General features: G+C 40.4%; 4 protein-coding genes across 8 annotated transcripts in view; all 4 read right to left on the reverse strand.

Annotated features, from left to right (window-relative positions):
* The window catches only part of dclk1a (doublecortin-like kinase 1a), a 58,738-nt gene extending 58,161 nt beyond the window's left edge, over positions 1–577 (reverse strand). For 3 of the 4 annotated variants that reach the window (XM_084373272.1, XM_084373271.1, XM_084373270.1), the window contains exons 1-2: positions 491–577; positions 135–244 (exon numbers count right to left, since the gene is read on the reverse strand). In XM_084373272.1, the coding sequence (XP_084229398.1) occupies positions 135–216 (82 nt within the window). In that variant the 5' untranslated portion in view covers positions 217–244; positions 491–577. The remainder of the gene's footprint in view (positions 1–134; positions 245–490) is intronic. The other variant, XM_084373273.1, reaches the window with a different exon arrangement.
* ccdc169 (coiled-coil domain containing 169) lies at positions 392–6,589 on the reverse strand. The gene is made up of 8 exons (XM_084373276.1): positions 6,486–6,589; positions 6,308–6,390; positions 6,024–6,134; positions 5,203–5,243; positions 2,978–3,076; positions 2,406–2,459; positions 1,965–2,041; positions 392–640 (listed from the first exon to the last, which is right to left on the reverse strand). The coding sequence occupies exons 1-8, from the start codon at positions 6,560–6,562 to the stop codon at positions 451–453; spliced, it is 732 nt and encodes a 243-aa protein (XP_084229402.1). The 5' UTR covers positions 6,563–6,589; the 3' UTR covers positions 392–450.
* Positions 6,590–6,688: 99 nt separating this feature from the next.
* sparta (spartin a) lies at positions 6,689–14,358 on the reverse strand. Of its 2 annotated transcripts, none has more exons than XM_084373711.1 (8): positions 14,158–14,358; positions 12,312–13,102; positions 10,268–10,462; positions 9,795–9,951; positions 9,366–9,560; positions 8,871–9,032; positions 8,324–8,414; positions 6,689–7,605 (listed from the first exon to the last, which is right to left on the reverse strand). In XM_084373711.1, exons 2-8 carry the CDS (start codon positions 13,074–13,076, stop codon positions 7,323–7,325), a joined length of 1,848 nt encoding a protein of 615 aa, XP_084229837.1. In that variant the 5' UTR covers positions 13,077–13,102; positions 14,158–14,358; the 3' UTR covers positions 6,689–7,322. The 2 variants fall into 2 exon arrangements, with proteins under 2 accessions (XP_084229837.1, XP_084229838.1); XM_084373712.1 differs by lacking the exon at positions 6,689–7,605 and adding an exon at positions 7,614–8,120 and having other exon boundaries at positions 14,158–14,356.
* Positions 14,359–15,077: 719 nt separating this feature from the next.
* On the reverse strand, positions 15,078–18,675 carry ccna1 (cyclin A1). Its single transcript, XM_084373399.1, has 9 exons — positions 18,450–18,675; positions 17,598–17,756; positions 17,261–17,480; positions 17,073–17,188; positions 16,686–16,912; positions 15,931–16,135; positions 15,705–15,818; positions 15,482–15,615; positions 15,078–15,310 (listed from the first exon to the last, which is right to left on the reverse strand). Exons 1-9 carry the CDS (start codon positions 18,453–18,455, stop codon positions 15,259–15,261), a joined length of 1,233 nt encoding a protein of 410 aa, XP_084229525.1. The 5' UTR covers positions 18,456–18,675; the 3' UTR covers positions 15,078–15,258.
* Positions 18,676–24,242: the final 5,567 nt, after the last annotated feature.

Raw genomic sequence — 24,242 nt, forward strand, 5'->3', positions numbered from 1 at the left:
CTGTTCGCATCTCATATGGATGCAGTTTTCTTACACCTACACTCAGAAAGGCGGTCAGTGGGTGGCACGGGGGTGACTAGTTGCTGTGTGGATGAACCACATACGGAGCGAGTTGTGGACGTGGTGCTGCTTACGTAATTCAAGTCGTAGGAGGTGCTTTGGAAAGAAAATAGCAGTGACACCAGAAATGTCAGACTCGGCAGGCTTCTGGCACATGAGGAGATGACCTCACAACACTCAGTGCCTGAAAAATTGAAAAAATTGAACCATTAGCAACTAACAAAGAAACGTATTCGAAAAATATTAATGCCAGACTGATTAAACATCCCAAGTGAATTGTTCCCAGCCGTTAAAAAAATGTGAACAAAGACACAGGAAGCTGAAGGACATAGAAAGTACAATGGAGCAACATCTTTATAAAAAAAAACAGGCTATAACACCAGGCTGAGGTTAGGGATTGTGTTTCAGGTAGTGCTTCAGGGTGGGTAACCTGCTTCCCCTTTGCGATTTCTTCTCTTCTCTTCTCTCAGCTGTTGCTCCGACACCACCTCCTCCTTTCACACGCACTCCTCCTCCATCTTCTTCTCTCTCTTTGCCTCTCGTAGAGTCAGCCTCTGCCTTCCTGCAGGCCTGCTTCCCTCTAATGCAATCAGAAAATATAATTAGCGTAGCAAGACCCACGTAGCAGATACACGACGATCTGAGTGCTTCAGAGAGCTCAAATGACACCAGATTTGTCAATTCAAACCCTGCAACTATAATATAATGAGAAGATGCCTCTTAAAATGAATCAATTGATTCATTCTGAGGTTATTTGTCCTGCATGATTACTGTATTAGCTGCAATTAGCATACTAACTGCTGAATAAGCCCGATACCAATACAAATCACCTTTACAGAAATTCCAACATGATATTTACTTGTAGTATGTCATGTAGTAAATATAGTCAAAGAGTCAAGGAGGTCTATAAACTGATTTCACCAGGTCTTGTGCATATAATGTTAAATAAAAAGGCCCCCCCCTCCCGCAATATCTTCCATGAAAACTGTCCTCTTTTGTGCACTTCATTTGAGGAGTCAGCATTAAAGTTATCACTCAGTGCAGCTCTGAAGTATTTTTGTAGGCTAACCTGGAAGTTAGCATCGCCCTGGTTCCCTAAAAAAACCTGAGATTTTTTAATTGGATTTTGTAATATAGCTGAAAATAAGCTCTGTGGCAAACCTTTTATTCATGATACTTACAGGTTTTGCTCAGCAGTATAATCTCCACAGAAGAACACCACTTTTATGATTTTCAAAGCGTAAATTAAATCGCTATAAGTAAAAAGCTAACGTTAGGCTAAAAACAGACTAGAGCGAGGTCACATGACTTGACCATTACTACTGTATATGCGTTTTCTGTAAACCGATACATCTACAAGTTGTAAAGTTAAAGTTAGAATAGTTTGTTAAGTTAAAGTCAGCCATTGGATTAGTGAGTAGATGAGTCTTCCTGTTCGGTGCAATGACGTTGAATGTCCGTGACAACTTCTGTCGTCTCGTAAAGCCACTTGTTAGCAACCGCTGTTTTTAAGACGCGTAAGTGATTTATAATTATATTGTGGCACGTTTAATGATGTATCTTATGTCACAGAACAAAACATGTAAATATCTTAAGCCTTTGGTAACCACAGACTTATTTCAGGCATTTAACTGAAAACCGATTAAAAAAAATCATTGACTTTGAGACGAGGGAGCTGAAATGGCCTTCTGCTAATTCAGGTAAAATACCTCAAATATATACGTATATTATATTGTATACGATCCCTTGTCAATAAATCAAATAAATCGAAAACAAATTGGTATTCAGAGACCACAAAAATGAATGAATTCAAAGCTGCAGTCATGTCTGAGGTCATAGTTTGTTCACTGCACAATTACTCAAATGAGTTTGTCCATCACCTGGAGGCAGCGTGCCTCACTCACCTCCTCTGCTTGCTCTCTGGTGCCCTCTGTGGCTGGGTGGAGTACTGTCTTCTTTGGCCTTCAAGGGTGGAGGAAAGCTGGAGAGAGAGAAATGTGGTTGAGTTTTCTTGCAGCTGCGTTCGTTTCAGCCCTGCAGGAAGCGGATTTGTTGCAGCAGAAGGCAGAAAGTCCTTGACTCACATTTTTGCTTGATCAGAGGCTCACCTATTACATAACAAAGTAGAACAGCACTAGAGGATGAATGAGAAATCATAACTGGGTCTGAAAGAGAAGCGCTCCAGAGTGCATCACTCTGCTCTCTACACTGTATTGTCCCTTTGTCACACTTAACCACAACAGCTATTCTTCACTGTGGCATGTAATAAATATTCAATGATTAGCAGGCAGTGGGTTTGAGAAGCTCGAGCACCACTGTTGACATGAATGAAAGGAAAAGCTTACCTTTGCAATTTCTGAAAGGTACGCCCGCCTCTCATCATTGGTTTTATGAAATGCCTGAAAGAAACGGAGGGCAATATTGTGACATTTTCATCTGTCAGTAATAATCTGTCTGCTCGTGGGTGCAGTGCTTGTTCTGTGTTCGCTGGCAGTGTGTATTAGCAGCGTATTTCAGGAGGTCTTCAGTGTTAATGAGCAACAGATTAGAACGTGGATTACTGGCTGCACATGCTGCACGTTAAACCTTTATTCGACTAATATCTCGCTATTTGCTGAGCAGAACAATAAACAAAGAACCAAGTAGCTAAACTAAGAGCATCTTGGCCTGGTCGCAGCAGCACAAGGACGAAGGTTAAGGGTTTGCATCAGTGGTTCATAAAAATAAAGAAGGCAAAACAAAACTATCAGACAAATCTTTTTCAATCCTTTGCTAATGAAGGTGATTTGTAGGTAGAATATTTTATTTCCTTGAAAATTTTAAAGCAGCTTGTCTGAGAAATTCTAAAACTAGACCAGCAGACGTCGTGACCTCTGCACAGAATGTGCTCTGTGAACCGAACAGCCGAGATCCACACCTTTCCTTCCTGTTCGATCCTGAGATGACAGTCCATCAGCTGGCTCTGCAGGTCAGACTTCTCCTCGGTCAGGAGCTTCAGGCGCTGTCTCAGTGTGTCCTGCCGCCAAGTGTTTCCATTAATTAGCGACACGCACAAAGACAGAGGCCCTGAAGTATAAAGGTGTTGTGCTGCTGATGTATAATTACAGATCAATTTGTACGAGAGTTACACTCTACGAGGATCAAACCATAACAGAATAGTTAATGCAGAAAACACGAGCACAACAATGGATTAGGCTCATACATTATTCAATAACTAGATAAACACATTAGAGCAGCTGAGTTTACATGGGAAGAATACATGGGATTTCTTGCAGAGCAGTGAGACTCACGACACTTTCTTTCTTCTTGATGTTTCCCACAACAAGCAAATCTAGTCAGCTTTAATGAATCCCAGAGTAATCAGTGTTTTTTAAAGACGCAGCATGACCTATGCATAATATTATTTTCTAATCAGTTACATGAACATGTGCGTTTGAATTTGGGCAAATTGCATGTGCTTTGATATTGTTTATTTACACTATAGGTGGGTGACCGGACCATTTTAGGACATGAACAATCTTTTACTTTTCAGACGAATCATAGAGATTGCAGATTCCATGTCCTCTTACTTTTGTTTCCAAACTTCACCAAAACTAAAATTAAAACATCAGCCGATCCACGCCACGTGATAAACCAAGAGCGATGTAGCAAACAAGATGGCTATGCTGATTGCACAAATGACCGCAGGTGGTTCTTCCTTGGATAATGTATTGTAAACAACGCAATTGTGATTTTTAGCTAGCAACATGCTTAAAAGGGCTCCAGACCACAGTAACCCCTCACGGCTTCTCATGTTGTTACTGTAGTTACTATCATTGACTGGCTACATAGTGCAAGACATAAGAAAAATATGATGCATTAAAATCCAAAAAGATGCAGTAGACTCACTATCGACGGGGGGCGCACCCTATTTTTTACTTTGCGTGTGTTTGGCTAAAAGAGCTAACAGCTAACAGAGCTAAACACATGGCAGGACAGAGAGTTTCTTTTCAGAGGAACATGAAGCTTTAGACAGTCAACAAAATGTGACAATGTGGCAACACATGAAATGCAATTGTAAATAAATGCACTGAAGTACTTCAGCTGCGTACAGTTTGGAGGTGAAAGTAATTTGGATGCCTATATTTGAACTAACACTTAAAATAAATAATAATAACAAAGTAAAGAAACAGCATTATAACTGTAACCGTTTACATTTACTGTGAGAAGGTAAAAAATGTTTTTCAGCACAATTCTAATGTTTTTTTGAAAATCAGTCCGTAGCTCTCATGGTGGATGACTAGCCTGTGCCAAAAAGTTACTATTTTCAATGCAAAATTGCGGCTTAAACACGTGGTATGTAATTTTTGCTGCTAAGGGTCTCTAAATCAAAACAAAACAAAAGAACGTGGGCTCATGGGAATCTTCATTGTTAAACAACCACCATTGCGGATGAAAATCTGTTAAGGTGAATCGGGCAGAAATGTTTGGTAATGTTTTCTCTAAAGTTTTATTCATGTTCTGTTTAGTCATGTTCTCTCCTGGAAGTTATAGCGACAGGCGTCAGTACAGCGGTGCTCGTACTGATGCTACAGAATGTATCGGGGAAAAGGTCAAGCTACTTTCTCCGGAGCTGCCGACACTGACATGTTCAGAATCTCATGGTCTAAATATTTACTCACTACACTAATTACAAACTAACTATATTCTTCTCACAGTCTAGCTTACTGTCACGCTCACAGTTTGTCTACAGCTCTTCAGTCCGCAATCTTTCTGTCACTCCTCTGATACACTAATGAGCATCTGCTAGTTCTGCCTTAAGGCACACAAACGCAAATATATTTGGACTGCACTCTGCAACATTTCAGTGCATGGTGTGCATTCATGTGTGTGTGTGTGTGTGTGTGTGTTAAAGCATTGTAATTAGTGTGCATTACTCTCCCATGGTTTGTAATCCCGTGATTACAGTGCTGTGATTAAACTCTGGTTTGTTCAGCCTGCATCAACTGGAGGATGGAGAGCAGCTGGCAGTACAATCCTCTCTGTCCTGTCTGTTCTCCCTCTCCTCACTGTGTCTCTGGCTCTCTCTGCTGGTTGAAAAAACTCACTAAATAACACCAGCACAACAAAACACATAGAGAAAATGAATGTGTTTGCACTCACTACTGGCATATCATCATAAGATCGGATGGACGCCAATCGATCTGTGAAAAACAAGAGAGAGTGTGTGAGCATTATGTGTGCACGCATTAAAACACAAAAGGATTTTGTCCACTTCATTTTTTACACTTAAGTTGCTACTACACATTAATAGGGTTGAAAGTGAGGATTAACTTTAAGTCACTTCAGGGGCGGTGCATTCTGTATATGGCGTCAAACAGCAGCTGTTCGAATGAAGCAACCTTCCTTGTAGTAAGTTCCTTGAGAAAAAAATGTAACCAAAGCACCCTCTTGGAGATCCCTATGGTAGAAAAACATGATAAAGTGGCCCCTACGGTGGCCCACTGTGCTAGAAATATGCAGTGCTCTCTAGGGTGCCCTTCAAGTAAGGAAAACGTGGCGCAGCGCACTTTGGGTGCCCCTAAAGCAGAGAACACTTGATGCAGTGCCCTTTAGGACAGTGGTTTTCAAACTGGGGTCTGTTGGCCAACAGGGTCCTTGAGTGGATTGTAGGGGGTCCAGAGCAAAGGACTTATGACTCTTGAGTTGCTGTAACAAGTAAACTTCCCCAGTGAGGGGTCAATAAAAATGTTATCTTATCTATTTAAATGTTTTTCTATCATTCTTTTTCCTTAAGACAATATCCTCTCACATTGGGGTCTGTGTTCTACAGTGCATCTATTGTGGCACACGTTAACCCCTCCTCTAGGATGCAGCACCATGACAGCCTACATGCTAGAAAATGTGTCAGCCTCCATCTTGCTTGATCGAAAGGCTTGATTTAAGTTTACTGATTCAAAGCTGGCACGAGCCTGTGAACTCACCCATGGGGTTTCCTCTTAGGTCCTCCAGTCTCTCATGAATGAGTGACATCTGTCTCTCCAGCTGTCCATTTAGCTCGATCTGTGTCTCATACCTCGTCTTCCACTCATTTTCTGGTACATGACATTAAACAGACAACAGTGATGAGAAACCAGTTGATACCAGCTGCTAGCCTGAGATAAACCTTTGCTGGGTAACATCTTCAGGGTGACAGATAGCAGTAGGCCTTAATGACTACAGATGTAGGTTATTATACACTCTAAAAAACACATAAATGTTACATTACCTTCCCCATCGACACTGTGCAGTCTCTCCTGCAGTTCACACATAGTACTCCGCAGGTCAGACACTGACTCTTCAAGCATTTCTCTACAATCAAGAAGCCAGACGATGCTGTTATGTATTTTTTCAGTGGAAAACAACATCCTTGTTAACTTTAATAAACTTACTTTAAACAAACTTACCTCATTTCTCTCTCCTGCTCGAGTTCTGCCTGCAGTCGTGCCAGATCGTACTTGCTGTAGTCGCTATCCGCAGACATGTTTCTGAAAAACTCAACACTCAAAGTTTGTCCCTCGGCGTTTCCATGGAGACCGCTGCCTACTTCCGGGTTCTTCAGGCGGCAACCAGACGTAATGGCGCCGATTAGCGGGAGGTTTAGAAATAAAAACATCCTCCTCGGTTTGACACGACACAACACGAATAAATAACCCTTAAATTATGTGTTTTTCACATACAGTAAATTGCTTTGCGAGCAGCCATTTTATGAAGCTCATTACGCGGGTAATTAGGCCTGAAAATTGACTTCCTTTGTAAACCGACCACTTAATTTACCATCCAGCATTTACGGCTGTAAAGCCTGGTTGATTTATCTCACAGGGTCTCAATTATAATGTGAAAACAACATGTAATCGAGCTCAGCACATCCATTTGTGTGCGTGTGTGTGTGTGTGAACAAAAGACATCAGATTTTGCATATTTTTCTTGTTTTTGTCATTATAAGAACATTTCTCTAACGATAACACTTAATATGTGCAATTCATACCATGCTTTACATTATTGTTGCCACTTTCATGCAGCATACAAGTAGCTTTTACATTTTGTCATACACAAAAACATACCAGAATATTCATACACAAATATACAATGACAAGCCTAAAAAAACAAAACGAAAAAATATTAAGTAGGTTTTTTGGGGGAAGGTTTACAATCATGTAGCATAAGAGACATAAAATAAAATAAAATAGCACTTTCCCTAAAAGCTTATTCAACTATTTTCTGTCAGGCAAAACATTAACATCCTATTCCTTCTTCTCTTCCTCCTCTTTCTTCTTCTCTTCCTCCTCTTTCTTCTGCTCTTCCTTCACATTTGTCTCTGCTTGATGTTCCAGTTTCTGCTCCTCCTTCCCCTCACCTTCTGCGGCCTGTCCACTCCGGCTTTTTACTATGGCCTTGGCTGTTTTCTTGCCTGCAGTCTTCAGGAAGGCTTTAATGCCCAGATTGTCAATGTGGTATGCGGTGACCCCAACATTGACCACTGACTTGAGAGCAGTGTCTGTGGCTTGGCCTGCATCATCACCATACCTTCACCACAAATAATATGGTGGAGTTAGGGAAGAGGGATTTGGTGAAGAAAATAAATGAGGATGTGTACAGAATTATTTTATGTTGTCATTCACGTCAACACACTAAAGGGTCAAGAAAAACAGTCACATTTCATTTTGTAGCAGATTTATTAGTAACAAATCAGAAAAAGGGGCTACAGATAGTATGAGCAGCAAGAGCAGCACCACCCAACACAAGCAGAAATTAAGCAGCAGGAGTTAACATACCTGTAGACAAGCCCAGAAAGACACGCGATCCCAAAACACCATGTATTTCAACATATAAGCGAATTAAAGAGAGAGAACTCTGTGTTAGCGGTTAGATTTGTTATATATCTTATTGGGGGTTATTTTTTGACTTGATCTGGGTTAATAAAAGAGCGTACATGAAAGGGTTGAGCAGGGTCAGCTGTTAGTTCACAAGTCTTTGCCTTTCCTCCCCCGTGCAGTCATATGTTTCTTGAGATCTTAAATAGATTCCCTAGGCCCCTAAATCTGAAATAGATAGGAAGAAGGTGTGAAATCAGATCAGTTTCCCAATGAACCAAGAAGAAAGTAGCACAGTAGGAAACAGCAAGGCTGGTTTTTCTGATCCAGAACAGTTCCACTGCTTCAGAAATAGGTTGGAAACAAGATCTACAGTAGATAACCAATGATCAGAAAATAAAGAGGCAGAAAAAGGAAATGTCAGAACTTACTTGTGCGTCACTGTCAGGACAGTCTCGTTTGTAACACTTTTCCCCACAAGCTTTGCTCCCGTCTCCAGACTAGACCAAACTGTAGAGAAACCTGGTTTGGATGTAAATGAAATAATGGCTGAGAACTCTTAAAATACTTGGATTACACATCTTTAAAGGGGGACTATGTGTCTTTGTTGAGGTATGGCTGGGTGTCAACAAAACACAGACTCAGTGCTGTGATTGAGGCCCAAGGTGCATCTACTAAACACTGACTTGAAGGTGGTGAATACTTATGCAATCACTTATTTTACATTATATATTTTTTTATGTAGAAATCTGTTTTCACTTTGACAGTTTTGAGAGTTTTTTTGTAAATATTTTGCTTTGTAAATCTATGTATATTGACCATGATTCCATTTATAAAAACAATAAAAGAGGCACAGAATTAAAAATGTTGCCTAGTGCACCTTTAAGAAAATATTTAAAATGCCAAAACATGCCTGATTAGATAGCTCTTTTATAATTTTATGCTTGATCCTGACATTTCCAGTATACTAGTACACACCTTGTACACTGCTGGCTGCCACAAACTTGGCTCCATCCAGGTTGGATGGGCCGCCATCTTTGCTCTTCTTCATAGACTCTGGGACCAGCTTAGCTCCATGTTTCTTCACATGAGGTGCCACCTTCTCTGCTACGTGTCCTGCCACCGTACTCACTCCGTTAACTGTAAATATACACAGTTATATAGCAGATTGTATGCTGCATCAGAGCCATAGCAGCGCACTTCTAAATGTATTTATTTTAAGCGTCAATCGGATAAAAAAAATAAAATAAAATAAAACACCTATTCCAAGAATCACAAAAATGCTGAATATGTGATCCAATAATCGACCAATCAATAGTCGGTCGACCCTTAGTTTACAATGTACAGACATGTAAATATATGTATAACACTACTTTTACTTGTACTTACCAAAGTAATTTCTGAACACAGTATGTTTACTTTTACTTAAGTATGCCTTTTGGGGACTTTTTACAACACTGTTTAAGTCCTTACCCAAAAACTGGCTGACTCGCACGGCGCCCCCTGTGGCCTGTTTAGCCACGTGCAGACCTTTGGTGACACGGGGGCTGACCTCTGAGGGAGTTTCCTCAGGTGTCATGTGTTCCCTGATCTTGGCTGCTCCTTTATGAATGGCCCTGCCGGTGGCCTCTGCTCCTTTCACAAACTCTACACTAAACTTAGCAGCTCCTAAAGACAGAGATAATTAGATTGGTTAATGTACATTGGCTATATCATTGCTTTGTTTCCAAAATATCTACTACAGGTAAATGAAGATGTGATTGGAAACCTTTACAAAGCTAAACAACGCCCTCTAGTGTGGATTTTTGTGAACAGAGCAACATTTACTGTATAAACAGTCTGTGTCTAACACTGTAGTGATATTTTGATTTCCTTTATTGGGATTCACACATATAAACACACCTGACAAGATTCCTTGTGCCACCTTCTCACTCCACCCAGGAAGTGGTTGTTTTTCCTTCTCTCCTGTCGGCACTGTCAGTCCAGTTTGCTCTTTCGGTGGACCCAGCGGGATTTTCTCACTCAGGTTGATGATTTCTGACCCAACCCCCTCTGGACCCTGTCAAGGAATCCATTAAGACATATATTCAACATTTACCATGGAGGGGAACACAGTAAGATGCTTTCAAAATGTGTATACACCCAAACAGGTAGCTTACATTCCTGTAAGCCATGACTAAGCTGTCTAAGAATGTTTTTACCCACAACATGAAAACTATTTTGCTCCTCCTGAAGTGTCAAAAGAGAAAAGTGACACATAATGTACGTCACAAGCAATCATGTGTTAAGTGTGAAGGGCTTGCTTACATCACAAGGAACAGATTTTTATACACACCCAACGTCATGTTTGCTCCAAACTGACAGTAAAGACTGACCTGGATCCTGAGCTCAGCGAGCTGCGTTAAGAGGTCCTTAAAAGTTTCTCGGTGTGCAGCAGGCAGTTCAGAGGACAGCACTATGCCCACAAAGGATCCTGGTGTCTCTGCCAAGGTGTCAGGGAACATGAAGATCCCAGAGTTAGCCAATAGCACTGGAGTGTCTGTAGTCAGCGGGTACAGCCAGTCACACACCTTGAAAACACAAAGACACACCAAAATAAGTTGGATGGTGAAGGCCTTAAGGTCACAGGTCATCAACTGTCTTTCTTCACCAAAGAGGTTCAGTTCCACAAATCTTTTTTCTCTTTAAACATCTCAAAACATTTTCAACGCAATTAATCAATGCATTTAGCATATTTAGCAATTACATTTGGTCAAGTCAAATTACTCTTTCAAAGTAGTACTGGCAAGTACAGGTGTACTGTGTGTATTCTACAACATGTGGGATGCTGTTTTCCTTTGTATGTTTTTTCAGATTTTAAGTTGAGTAACTGTCTTACATAGATTGTACTGAACATAGACGTTCATGTGTTGCACATTATTTAAGTTGAAGTGATGGTGATATTGCCAGGAATGGAAGGCTGTTTTGGAGGGACGACTGCTGCTTGAACTTTCCATCTTGAATCAACACCTTTCTTTTTCTCCTGGAGTTTAGCCCCATCAAGACTAACAGCGATCAGAGGGAACATTAAAACCCCTGACAGGCGTTGTGAATAACACTGATCATCCCGTTACAGTGCAATGTTCTGCAGGGGAAACCTGGGTCCTGGCATTCATGTGGCTGCCCCTTGACATGCACCACCTGACCAAGCACAGCCCATCATGGCAACGGCACTCCCAGCTCAGTCATCCATACAAACAGATACAGACTTGCTGCTGCATGGTGCCACTGGTATGCCGCCTGACAGAATGACCCCTGTGAGGGCGCAGGGCACCGACCAGCGGCACAACAGAAGCGCAGAGTCATCTGTTAATGGGACCATTGTCTTGTTGGGAAACAAAGCAGGGCCAGAATACAGGAGAGCAGCAAGTCATGGGTTGTGGTGCAATATGCAGCACAGCATAATGCGCGCTTTGTAGTAGTTCCAGAACACATTATTTTATATTTATCGATTCTATTAGCATGCTAATAGAAATGGAGATTAGGCAATTTATTAGCATAGAGACATAGTGAAAAGTAATACTACATAACATAAACACAAAAGATTTGCAATGGGAGAGCTCAATATCTTAGCTTCAAACTGCAAATATATTAAAATTCACATTACTCAAATATATTCAAACATTTCTACTCTGTTAGAAAATATGTCTGTTTTGCATCTGGTCTAGCTATAGACCAGACGAAGTATAGCTGAAATAATTAGTCATTCAAATAGTTTTTTGACTGAAACTATTTTGATAATTGATTCATCATTTTCCTGCTAAAATGCCCAATATTTACTGATTTCTGTTCCTACAATTTGAGGGTTTGCTGCTTTTTACCGTTTCATATCATTATCAACAGAATGTCTGTTTTTTGGACACTTGTAGACATTATCTTGGGTACTAAGAAACTGTGCCAGGTGTCTTTCACTATTATCTGAAATTAAACGCAAATGAAAATAATCATCAGTTGCAACTCTAATTGAAATGTCTTTAACAGCTTAACAAATTCAGTATTCAGTGCAAATGAGCACTGGGCGGGGAAGTCCCTGTTTAGGAAAGTAAAAATGGCGTTTAAAGAAAAGAACTTCTAAAGCTCAGTTTCAACACCCTTTATCATAAGATGCGCATGTTTTGTCAATCTCAAAGTGGACAACTGATACACGTATGAGATGACACAAAGGAGACAACACCATCATTTGTAAGCAGAACATTTCTATGTGACTACTACACAATCTATACATCAACATAATGAGTCACAGTTATACAATTGGTCTAGTGGTTTCACTGACGCAGCTTGCTGTTCGCACCTACTCACCTACAAAGCACACACCCGTTTTTGCTAAAAACCCACACCCACACACATACAGATGTGTAATTTAACATACTGTATACTTACATGTAGAAATGCAGAGGGTCTTCCAGCAGTGGCATCCTTGTTCTGAGAGTCAAATGTTATGATGCGAAGGTATCCTGGATGAGACAGGGAGCTGACCTGTCCACCCGGGGCCACAAAAAACATCTGCACCCCCGAGGGGATGAAAAGCAGCTCAGTTCCATCTCCTCTGGCTCCAGTCGTAGGACCGTAATCCAGGCTGCGGTGACCGACTGTTGGCTGTGGTGTGTACGCTGGTGGCTGGTCCCCTGTGTTAGCCATTGCTGTAGTTTCTGCTGCAGGGACAGTGCGTGTGCTCACAGCAGCAGGGGGAGGAGGCCTGGCAGGGGGTGGTGTAGGGGTTGGGGTTTTGTCCTGGGTGGTAGCAGGTATGCTGGGGTAGAGATGATGGACAGAGCTTTCGGGAGGCTGACTGTTTGGTGCCAGGTCTGGATAAAGATTAGGAGGAAGATCCATCAACAGGCGGCCCCTCTGAGATTCTGTCGCGGGCTGAGAGGTCTCCAGGTCAGACAGGTGGGTGGTGACGGTCTTCAGAGTGTCCCTCATCCTCTGCTGAAACTGCCTGGCCGTGTCCCACACCGCTCCCTGCTGTCTCTCCCCCCCAGTGGGGACTTCCATTCCTTGGGTAAGGTGCTGTCGACCCTTCCTGTAATACTCCAGGGCCTTTTCTTTATTCCCAGCCTCTTCAGCAGCCAGCCCGCGGCTCAGAGAATGAAATGCTGAATCATACTGGTCCTTGATGAGCAGCAGCTCAGCAGGCTCAGCCATACTGAGGAGTGGATGGGATACAGAGACTAAAAAGGAAAGAAAGGAGAAACTCAAGAGTTGTATCTTCTCCGCATCTAATAAAAGTTATACAGTGATTCAAAACAATGCTTAAAATGATTCATTGGTTGTTGTTTTTTGTTTTCTTTTTGTCTACAACACATAAATAGTAAAGACATACTATTATACTGAATGTATTTGAGTATCAAAAGTAATTTTAATAAGTTTTAAAAGTACATGTAAAAGTCAATCATAAATATATGTAACCGTATATATTGTATACTGGGGTTGACTGATTATCGGATTTCTAATTAACAAAATCAGTGTTTCATTTCATTTGTTTATTTTAATCTAATTGCCAATTAAATAAATTACTTTTAAAATGCATTACTCTGGCTCTGATGCAGCATGTAATCTGCAAAGTAACTAACAGCCTGCTCCAAGGTACAATACAAAATGTGGTGGAGCAGAAGCATGGAGTAGCAGAAAAGTAAATAAATAAATAAGTTACATTTCATCACTGTACAAGAATGATTGAGAGAGTTTATTGTTGTTTTAACCTACACATAAAAACTTTAGGAAAAACTTCGTAATACACTTTTGAATGTTGGGTTATTAGCAGACTACAGTTCTTTTCTAAACACTTCAGTTAGTTGGATGAGAGCCCGAAGGGATTAAAGTTTTAAAAACAACAACATGATTAAACACAAAGCAGGTGTGAGAAGGAAACGAAAAGTTGGTGGTATTCCTGACTGACTTCCTTACTGACACAGGTAGCCTACATGAGAAAAATCTCTGTCATGTCATTGTTGTCGGCGGCTGTCAGAGGTTGTTAATGACCTGAGCTACGAGACACATCAGGTTTTACCTGAAACAACGAGTCTGCTTGTGAGCTTCCTGAAGACGTAGCTACGTTTACGTACGTTACTCTCTAGTTTCACATTTAAAAGTACCAGTTCACACAAGTGTTCCTCATCTCAACAACGAGTTTAAAACAGCTAACGACGTCACCTGTTACCTTCTCAGACATGTCGACCGACCACTGGACAACAAATGATAAAGTTAGAAGTTGAATGTGTCTTACCTTGACAGAAAAACTTTAATATCCCCACAAATAAAAATAAAACAATACAAACAATAAAAAGGTGGTTGAGAAAGCTCAATTCAGTCGACAGCTCTTCTCTTTCATAGACGTGAAAATGTGTACACACATCAAAACACGTTGACTTGAACCTCCCTCTGCTTCAACCTGACGCTCCTTCAGCGGCTCAACGCGACGTCAAACCTCCCGGACTGACGCAAATGGCTTCCGACGAAGACTTTCAAAATAAAACCCAACGGCTATACGTTATAATAGTAATAATTCATATAAGAACCTTTATTTTGAAGGAATTGGTTGATTGATTGATTGATTGATTGATTGATTGATTGATTGATTGAATCCTTTCTCATGAATACAAAAATAAATAAATATATAGGTATATATACACATATATACAAACATACAAATATATATAATTTATAACCAAATATGTCCTGCAAAATATAATTTAATATATCAACCATTATCTTATGTATTATAGCTTATATATTGATTTATGTTGTCTTCTATAAACATGTACTATTCCCATAATCATTTATATATGTTATAATGATTTAAGCATGTATTCACCAGCATCCACTTACCCCTCACCATACCTATCTACATATTCAATTTTCTGAGTTAAATAAAATACACTTGAAATGTGTAGATTTGATTTTCCATTCACTATAACATTTTATCTCAGGGACAGTACAAACAGGGAGATCTGAAATGATTCAGTGATATTTTGTATTCATTATGCAGCCCTAAACATATTTTATGATCACTGTAAAAGATATTGAATATGCTGTAATTCATAATTTAAAGTCAACATAAGAGCAAAATAAAAGTAGTGTATAAATTACAAGCAGCTTTAGAAGCATTATGCTTTAAAACCTGCAAGTTTTAAAATTCTTCACTCATAAATTTTAAAATGATTTATTATATTTACATGAACCATAAGAAAAAAAAAATCAGTTACTCAAGGTCATTATCTGTCCTGAGGGTATGGTGTGTTTGGGCTTGGTGGTATAGTCAGCCATGTTTGTTTTTGTTCTCAGTCAAGCTCTGGCAGAAGCGTCACAAAACGGGTGGAGCAGTGATTCATACAAAAGGCAGAGAAGCAGGCGGGGCGATCAATGACACGCGACAATACCTGTAAATGAAAAGATAAAACACATCCATTTAGATTTTCTGGTTGCTCGAACAAACCTAACACATTACTAACTACACATGAAAGATCTCAAACTTTCTAACACTACAGTTTACATGAGCTGTTGACAAAATTGTTAATATATATTTAAGAAATCTGTAAAGAACGCCTTACTTTGAGCTTTTGTACTTATCCCTGATGGCCTGTTGTGGGCGACTCTCTGCGCTGACGTAGAGCTTGTGGAGGTCGGTGAGGCAGGGCACAATTTCAGCCATGGTATAACCAGTAAAGGCGTGTAAAGAATCGGGCTAAAGTATGAGAAAGGAGCCATATTGAGTCATGTTTTGGCTAAAAAGGGACTTCAAGAACTCTAAAACAACGATCTTAACAAACTAACCCAGAGAGACTTGCTTGCAGTGTAGGTGGCAAGGCAGTAGACTCCAGCTGCCACTACAGACAGGGTGTACTGTAGGAATGGTTCAATTTCCAGCAGGCTTAACTCTGCTACATACTGGAAGCAGAAATAAACACATCACCAAATGACAAAGGGAAATGTAAAACTGAGTTCAAAGGCAGAGGGTATAAACCAATAGCCTGGCATTTGAGTTATTGATTTTGCTCACCAGGGCCAGGTTCTCTGCGATGGCAGACACAGGCTGGATGGACATGAACAGGTGAAGGAACTGGTTTGTTGTGGGGGCTGCCATGTTGTAATCCAACACTCTCAGTAAAACAAGCTCCATCTGGACTAACTGCTTCTTGGTGTAGGTGCTGTCCGTGGTGAACACAAACTCATTCAGGTCTGGAGGGAAGATCTCCTCGTATTTTCTACAAGAGGACAGATCAGGCGACATCAGGCTTCCGACGTTTTGGACTGGACACACTGTGAAGATTATTACTGTAGTTTTACAGTAAATTACTGGCTAATAATTGCAAAAAAAATTCACAGTATAGTGGAATTATTTTATAGCAATATTGATGAAAATCACAGTACTATATTGTGTTTCGACAGTAACCCAAGCACAATTTTACAGGGAAAATACAGTATTTCCATGCAAAATTACATCATGATACTGTAATACGCATCTATAGTTATTGTAAAAGGACATAATTACAGTAAAAAATACTGTAATATAACAGTAATGTAGTGTCAACCCAACCATGTACTAATGTACCATTTTAACTTTTTCCTACTGTTTCTAATGTCACTTAAATTCAAATTCACAGCAGTTTAGTGAGGTATACAAAATAATTACCCATCATGCCTTGTAAAAGCATAATTACAGTAGTTTACTGTAGAATTTACTGTGAAAACCTGCTGTTTGTTAACAGTGCTGGAAAAAGTATGAGATCTTTAAAAACACAGACACGTTCTTACGCAGCAATCATTAATGCAGCTGTGCCGACCAGCTGCAACTTGCCCCGCTTCACACAAGCTGTGCAGGAGAGAAATCGGTCCAAATAGTTGACGGCAAGGTGCAGAGTTTCCGAGCGAAGCTTGTATTCCTGGACGACTTCCACCAGCCAGTCCACCAGGATGACAAGCATGCTGTTTGTGATCCCTGGATGATTCTCCAGAAAGCCTGGCCTCGCCCTGAACCTCATCTGGCATCAGAAACAGAAGCCGGTAATGAATTATGAAGTATTTCCAGTGAACTGAGGAGCAAACACACACTGCAACTAGTGATTATTTTCACTGTCGATTAATCGGTTGCTCATTTTCTTAATTAATTTATTAGTGCTCATAGTTCAGATAATTTCGCACTTCACTCTCCCTCAAGTGCTGGTGAATGTCCTCTGCATAATGGGAGACACACAGCACGTCCTCTGACATCAGGGATTCATCTGACTCAGACTTCATATAAGCATCCTGGCACGAACCTACGAGGGTGAGCAGCAGATGTGAAGAACAGGACACAAAATGGTAGCTGTTTTTCTATTTGCAAAACTCACTTGAACTCAGCTCCAGCAGGAGTCTCAAATGTTCATTTTGCAGGGCGGCAGTTTCATCATCTAGGTAACAGTTGCCTGAGACCACTTCTTCACCGGAGGCAGCGAGAACGACTTCACAAGCCTCTTCGACGTACACATCGAAGCTGGAACTGGAGGGACAACCCAGAAAGGTGAGCCGGGAGCTGTCTGAGATCGAACTGTGTTTGGAAAATTGGCTCCCCTGTGGAGACAAAAGTGCCGACATGATTGCGACATTAACTTGAAATGTGAGTGTTCTGTGAGGGGAAATTGAAAATCACAACATTGAATTCTCTCCACTGGGCCCTCTCTCACTCACCTGGCTGAGGGGTCGACCACGCTGCTCGTTCTCTGACAGCACACCGAGCACCGTGCGCTTCTTGGCCCGCTGGACCTGCGGTGCATCTGTTTTGCTTAAAGATGGAAAGTTTTCTTTGCCAGCGAGACTGCTGCTGTGGGCATTTGTGCTGAGGTTCATCTGTAAACAAGAAAAAAAAGATGTTGCAAAATCAGCTTTTACTAAAAACTTCAAGAAAACGCTCAGTGGTCTCACATGGGGTTACAGGGGCACTGTGTAGTTTTGAAGAAGAAAATTCAAACTCAGAATTTTAATATTTGCAATATTAATGAGGTAATGATACAAACTCAGAGGTATTGAGGCTAGAAAGGTGGCAGGGTCCGCCAAATACAAACAAAGTAAAACAGTATGACATTGTGTTTTCCTTTAAGGTCAGTTTGTTTATTCAGTTTAATCAGTCATGAAGGAAGAGAGTTTGTTTATTTAGTTTGTTTAGACATATTTAAAAAAACAGTCAATGAAGATCTTTCTCTTCTGATTAAAATGTCTTCCCCAAAACTACAGAGTGCACCTTTAAATGTTATGTGGAAAACCAACCTTGAGTATCTTTTTAGTCGAGCAGTGAACATTTAATATTTCAGTGAAGTCTGAGGTTTGAAATCTATATCTCCTGCGCGCAGGCGCACTGAAGATGTCAGAAACATCATTACCATGGTTACAAGAAATTAAAAATGTCCATTAGTCCAATAAGCGAGGTAGAAAACACGGCTGCAAACGAAGTGCAACACTTAGTCAACAATGTCAACATCAACAATGGTCTTTAAGTGTTTGACATCTGAAAGAGACTTTCATCTGTTCCTGACTGAAACTCACCATCATCACGATCAACGTAGTTTAGAGTTACACGGAAGTTCAGGAGAGAAGCTTTGCATTCCGCCGAAGACCTAAACAGAGAAATTAACCACTGACTTTCTTATTTGTTGCTTATTTGAGGCGAACAGCGACCTCTAAACCTAAAGCAGCTGACGGATGTCCGACGTTAGTCTCTTTCCTGCAGGTTGCCTTGTGAACGAATCAGCTGTTTCCTCCGTTACGTCAGGAACAGCTGACAGTTGGCGACGTCGTGCGTCAGGAATCCTCTAATTGCACTGACCTGAGCTACAAATGCAAATTAATCAGTGTCCTACTGCTCACACTGAGGGAGAAGACAAACAGTATTTGGATATATTTGGTTATTTTGATTATCAACTCAAAGTCTATTTTTTCAGTTGGAAGACACTCTGATTTGATTGCAAGAACAAAACACACCAGCTTTTTTTTTTATCCATTCATTTTAATGTGTATTTATAATCTTCACAGTGATAGTGACCATGGTGATCACGGCTCCTTCCTACAGTTTTTGTGAAGATTTCTTTAGATGTCTTTTTCAACATTCACTGTTGATGTCCAAGTGACATCCTTACAGGGTTCCAGGAAAGGTGGACTTGAACCCTAAGCCTCAGCCTCCACTATGTGCATGAGGCATGCACTTTACCAGGTAAGCTATTTATCAGTTTTAATGAATAACATATCTTGGTCCTCCAACTTTGGAATATTAGCCTACCTAACGAAAGTTGGATGACCAAAACATGGTACTCAATAAGGCTGATGAATAGCTCACCTGGTAAACTGTAACCTGCAGGCTATGAGGTTTGAGGCTTGGTGTTCAAATCAATCCTGTACCTTTGGCTGCGCTGAGTAAAATTTGGACATCATTAAAACATTAATTTTGAACAACAAGAAGTTCTTTAGATGTCTGTGACTGACTGAAGTTGAAAAGATGTCTAAAATTACATTGTAAAAACTTTGATTTTGAACCTTGTAAGGAGGTCACACGGATATCAATAATAAACGTTTAAAAGACGTCTAAAAAAGACTTAAAACATTTCCACTGGATGTCTTTCCAACACTGTCAATGACATTGAATTGATGTCTTTTGGATATGTTTCTGCTCAGTGGGATGTGCTTAAATCAGCTGTGTGGATGGCGAGTCCCTTTAGAGACACTGATATGAAGACAGCGGCTGTCACCATGTCATAAAATGACAAAAGTTCCATGAGAATGGCAGCGTCACAGTTGGAGTAGGTGCTGACGAGATGGGATTATGTTCAGAGTATAGAGAGTAGAAGTGCTGAGTACAAAGCCATGGGCTGGTCCAGTGGTGACAGAGAGTCTACTCTGACTCAACTGCATGTTGTTAAGAGACATGTGGAGAACACTACAGTGCAGATATTTTGTGAAAGTACAGGAGATCTGTCTGTGTGCCTAAATTATTTGGAAAATATAGTTCAAGCATCATTATATATAAATTGGTATTTTGTGCGATTTGGCGCCCCCCACAGTTTCTGAAACACCGGTGTCATAAATACAAATCCTAGGTATGTAACAACTTGTAACACTGTGATCCTACCCTCTCACTTAAGTTACATATTGCAGAAACAAGTGATAGAGACACCATTCACCCTATTACAAGACACTGTACACTCAAAATTATTTTAAGGTTAAAAGAAGTTACATAATGTTGCTTTAAAAATTATACACAAAGTGCAATAACAAAATAGTCTGTCTGGAAGCTGTATTTGGGATATGTGATATATAAATAAACCAGTGTGAAAGACAGGAAATGGTCTTCAAAATGTGGATAATTAAAATGGAGTTTCTTGGATCTGTAAGTGAAGCTTCTGGTTCTCATCAAGATGTTTCGAAATGCCTCATATCTCCAGATGTACGAAACCGTATCAACCCAAGCAGCAAAACAGCTGCTTTTTGTTATATGTTTATATCTGTGACGTGTCTGTTTCACAAATCTCGAGCGTGGTCACTGTTTGTCTCCATCATTGGCAGCTGCTCCAGGATTTGGATCCAAGATTTGTACTTGATGTCAGCAAAGCAGTGTGTCATTGGGATTTTCTCTCAAATCTGGATTTTCTCTTTACGTTGGTAACTTGCCCTTTTGTCCTGGTACTCCTGTTTTTTATATACACTAAAAGAAATCACAGAGGTTGTTTGAGGGTGAGCAACAATGGGGACACAGCCAGCCGGCCTCAGCTGCGGTCAAACTGTGAACTGCATTATTAACGGTGCTAGCTGCTGTTTTTGCCTTTGTTGTCGCGTGGTTGCATCCCACATCAGAGGAGTGGCAATGATTTTTTTAATCCCAGAGCTACAAAGTACAGACAGCACAGGACGACAGAAGATAACAAAGATCAAGAGTGGATAACACACCGACATCCACAATAGATAACACAGAGATGTATTGTCCTGTGGACGTGCTCAGACACACACTGTAAGTATTAACGCAGTAGAGATTACACTCTTTGGTCAGACTACTGAACAAAGTGTGGGTGACATCAGAGCATTTGTCTTTTGAGGACAATGAAAATACTTGTTGAAAAGAAAAGTCTGTATAGAAAGCTACATGAGTGAAGAGTTAGTGCAAGTTCATTGTCGTCCATCAGATGGCAGGCTTTCTCTTCAGTAATAAAGGCCTGATGCTCTTCATCTGCAATAAATCACACAGACTTTTTACACGTTGTCATGTGAAATTAACATTTTAGGCAGATGTCAGATTACGTAGACAGAGTAGGTGCAAAGCCACAACTCGAGGCTACAACCCCAAGAAGTCATATAAGAGGAGTACGTCTGGATAAATGTATAACCGACCCTGTGACACTGTGACCTTGTTATATCTCATTTTACAAATTACCACAGAGCCTTTGCTCAGTCAGACTCCTCAGGGACGGAGATGGTGCAAAGCAGTGAAATATTCAGCTCATTAAAACACCAAAGTGACTTTTACTCAAAGTTCTATGTGTCTTTAATGTGAGAAAACCGAGTGGATGTTTACATGCAGCGATGCCTGAAATTATTATTATAGTTATCATGATTATTATCATTATTACATCTTGGTCACAGCAAGACTTCAGGCAGTAAAAAGCCAGCTTTGGGAATTTAGGAGGACCTAGGAGCACTTACCACAAGCTCGTCATGCTGCTGCTGAGCTCCAGCGGAGCAACAGGGGATTAAAGATTCCAATTTGCAACCTTTTGGTCACAAGGCTGCTGTTTGAACCTTCAAACCAACCATCACTCCTACATGGTCCTGGCGCTGACTTTAATGGAGGACTCATTTGCAATTGCTGCATTTATAATTGTGTAATATTTGACAACTACTGTGTGTTTCACCTCTAATCAAATGATGAATGCTGAAATGTCTTTTTTCTTTTGGGATAATTGAGTTGGATTTTAGTTGCATCTTACTGTAAATATGTTGTTTTGTTTTCCTTGAAGAAATCTCCCTGGTCAAACACTACATGCTTTATCTTCAGAAAAACAAATATCAAAAAGCTGGCCACGTTTTCCCCCGAAAGACTTTCTCATCAAGCACTAATCCGAGTTGCTGCCAGAAAAGTGTTGGCTGGTAGGAACAAAACTTTGAAATGCCAGGTTCCAACATTTGGCAGCATTTTGTTTTCCAGAACGAAACCCAGAAACTCTCAGAACACTTCATGTTTAATGACTTTAATAGATGACATTTTCCGGACCCAACGGGGGAGCATCTTTATCTCTTTTCATTATCACGTTAGACACTTGAAACACACACCCTTTGTTCTCAGATTGTATCACTGCTCAACAAAATCACTCAGTTAAAGTTGCAGTGATAATGCTTATTACATTAACAGCGTAATGATATTAAGAAGATAGAGTATGACTTAGAAATACTCCTTTTAGCTGTTTATGAAACAGTCTCAATTCAATACTGATCCCTCTATATGACCTACATAAGCAATTGAGACCATCAGAGAGAAGATTGTCTAATTCTATTTCATCATTATACTGTAGTTAGTCAGTTAAAGGTGCACTGTGTAGTTGTGATCAGAAGAGAAAGAGCTTCATTAACTGATTTCTTTTAAGCCTTCATTCTGTTTTATTTTGTTTATATGTGGCAGACCCTGCCACCTTTCTAGCTTCAAACAGTGTTCTGGACCTTATTTTCCTCTGAGAAAATTTTGTTTACTCAGTAATGGAAAAGGTAAATATTTCTGATATTTTTCCTGAGATAACGATCTAATTAATTTGAGATCTCGAGATCATGACTGTGATATGATAGGCCTGAGATTATGGAGACGCCCGGGTCCTCGTAGCTGGTCAGCTATGTAGTTAACGACGACATCAGGCTCACTTAGATTGCACTGCCGATATAGCTGAAGCCTTGTTAGCTGTCTTTTTAGATTACACACACTAATGTGTATATTATCTGTAATAGCAAGGCATAATGCTATTTCAGCCTGTGTCAGGCATATGATCACCGCGTCAGAAAGCAAATGAAATTAACTCGTTATCACGGGAAAACGGAGGAAATAAAATGTATGAATGCATGGCCCTTTAGGGCTCCCGTAATTATTTCTTAATCAATGTTGTTAATACTACATTTCTGAGTTTGAATTTCTACTTCAAAACTGTATAGAGCCCCTTTAATGGATAAGTCATGAAATTAAAACTATTTTTTATAGTGGAGTGCTGAGAACGAACTGAGGAGTCTCACAGCCTGAGGAAAGACGCTGCTCTGTAGTCTGGTGGTACAGCAGGGCACTATCGTCATAGTACAGTTATTAATCCTACATACCACAAATACAGACATTACCTCATCGCTATGCGTCCTGTAAACAGCTTTAAAAAAGGAAAAAAACAATGTTAAAAATATGTTGCGTCTTACTTTACCTCCTTGGAAAGGCAAAAACCCAAAAAGCATAATATGACCTCTACAAATTACAAGTAGGGGGATGTGGGTCGAACCATAATACACTTGATAGTGGCAGCAAATAGAATCTGAAGAAGGTAGGTATGTCCCTGTCCATCGATACCATCTGCTACATCTCCAAGTAGTGCTACCAAGGGGTCCTTGGGCAGGAAAATTCATTTTTAATGACATGCTAGGCAATATTGCCTGGAATCAGTTCTTTAGAGGGCAAACATCGTGACTCGATAGCATAAATCGTTTGGATTCAATCTTTATAAGATTACATGTGCTGCTATCTGGACAGGAGATCATAAAATCAAAGCTAAGCAAGTTATTTCTCTCAGTGCTATTGAATTTTTTTCATTGGGTCTGCAGTTATATGTAATATTTGAGTCTGTGGAGCTGAAATAGATATCAGTACGAGTTGCAAGAAGGATACAAGAAGGATGAGAAAAGACAGAGGGTACAGTGAGTAATTGCCTCTGACAGATAAGATGCATTGGAACTTTGTTCCACCACTGAACCAATAAAATATCCTCACCTATTAGGTCCAGTAGAGATGGGAGATATGGTGGCCTGCTGTGGCTATTTTCACCTCTCGAAATAGAATCAATATCTGTTCACATCGTGCTGAGAGGAGGAAACACACACACAGACACACACACTCATACTTACACACAAAAACACCAAAACATTGCACCTGCTCGGGGGACACAAAGTCTCCCTGTCTTCCTCTGTCTTTTTATCCCTCTCCCTCATTTCCGTTCAGTCCCTAAGCAGATGCAGATTGCTTATGACAGATAGCATTGGGCTGCTGCCATTTCATTAGCGTGATGTATTGCTGGTGACAGGCTCGGGCCAGATGGGCTGGGGGTTTGAGCATCACCT

This window comes from Pagrus pagrus (genome assembly GCF_965226575.1).
Source record: "Pagrus pagrus genome assembly, chromosome: 14".
NCBI classification, from domain to species: Eukaryota; Metazoa; Chordata; class Actinopteri; order Spariformes; family Sparidae; genus Pagrus; species Pagrus pagrus.

Coding starts and splice junctions, on each gene's coding strand:
- ccna1 (XM_084373399.1), bottom strand. Junction 17,189..17,260: donor CCTGCTGGAGCTGAGTTCAA/GTGAGTTTTGCA, acceptor TCACCCTCGTAG/GTTCGTGCCAGGATGCTTAT. Junction 16,913..17,072: donor AGCACTTGAGGGAGAGTGAA/GTGCGAAATTAT, acceptor TTCTGATGCCAG/ATGAGGTTCAGGGCGAGGCC.
- sparta (XM_084373711.1), bottom strand. CDS start 13,076: ATGGCTGAGCCTGCTGAGCTGCTGCTCATCAAGGACCAGTATGATTCA. Junction 9,033..9,365: donor GCGAGTCAGCCAGTTTTTGG/GTAAGGACTTAA, acceptor GTATATTTACAG/TTAACGGAGTGAGTACGGTG. Junction 8,415..8,870: donor GGCAGCCAGCAGTGTACAAG/GTGTGTACTAGT, acceptor CATCCAAACCAG/GTTTCTCTACAGTTTGGTCT.
- ccdc169 (XM_084373276.1), bottom strand. CDS start 6,562: ATGTCTGCGGATAGCGACTACAGCAAGTACGATCTGGCACGACTGCAG. Junction 2,460..2,977: donor GGATCGAACAGGAAGGAAAG/GTGTGGATCTCG, acceptor CGTTTCTTTCAG/GCATTTCATAAAACCAATGA. Junction 641..1,964: donor CCAGAGAGCAAGCAGAGGAG/GTGAGTGAGGCA, acceptor TGATTGCATTAG/AGGGAAGCAGGCCTGCAGGA.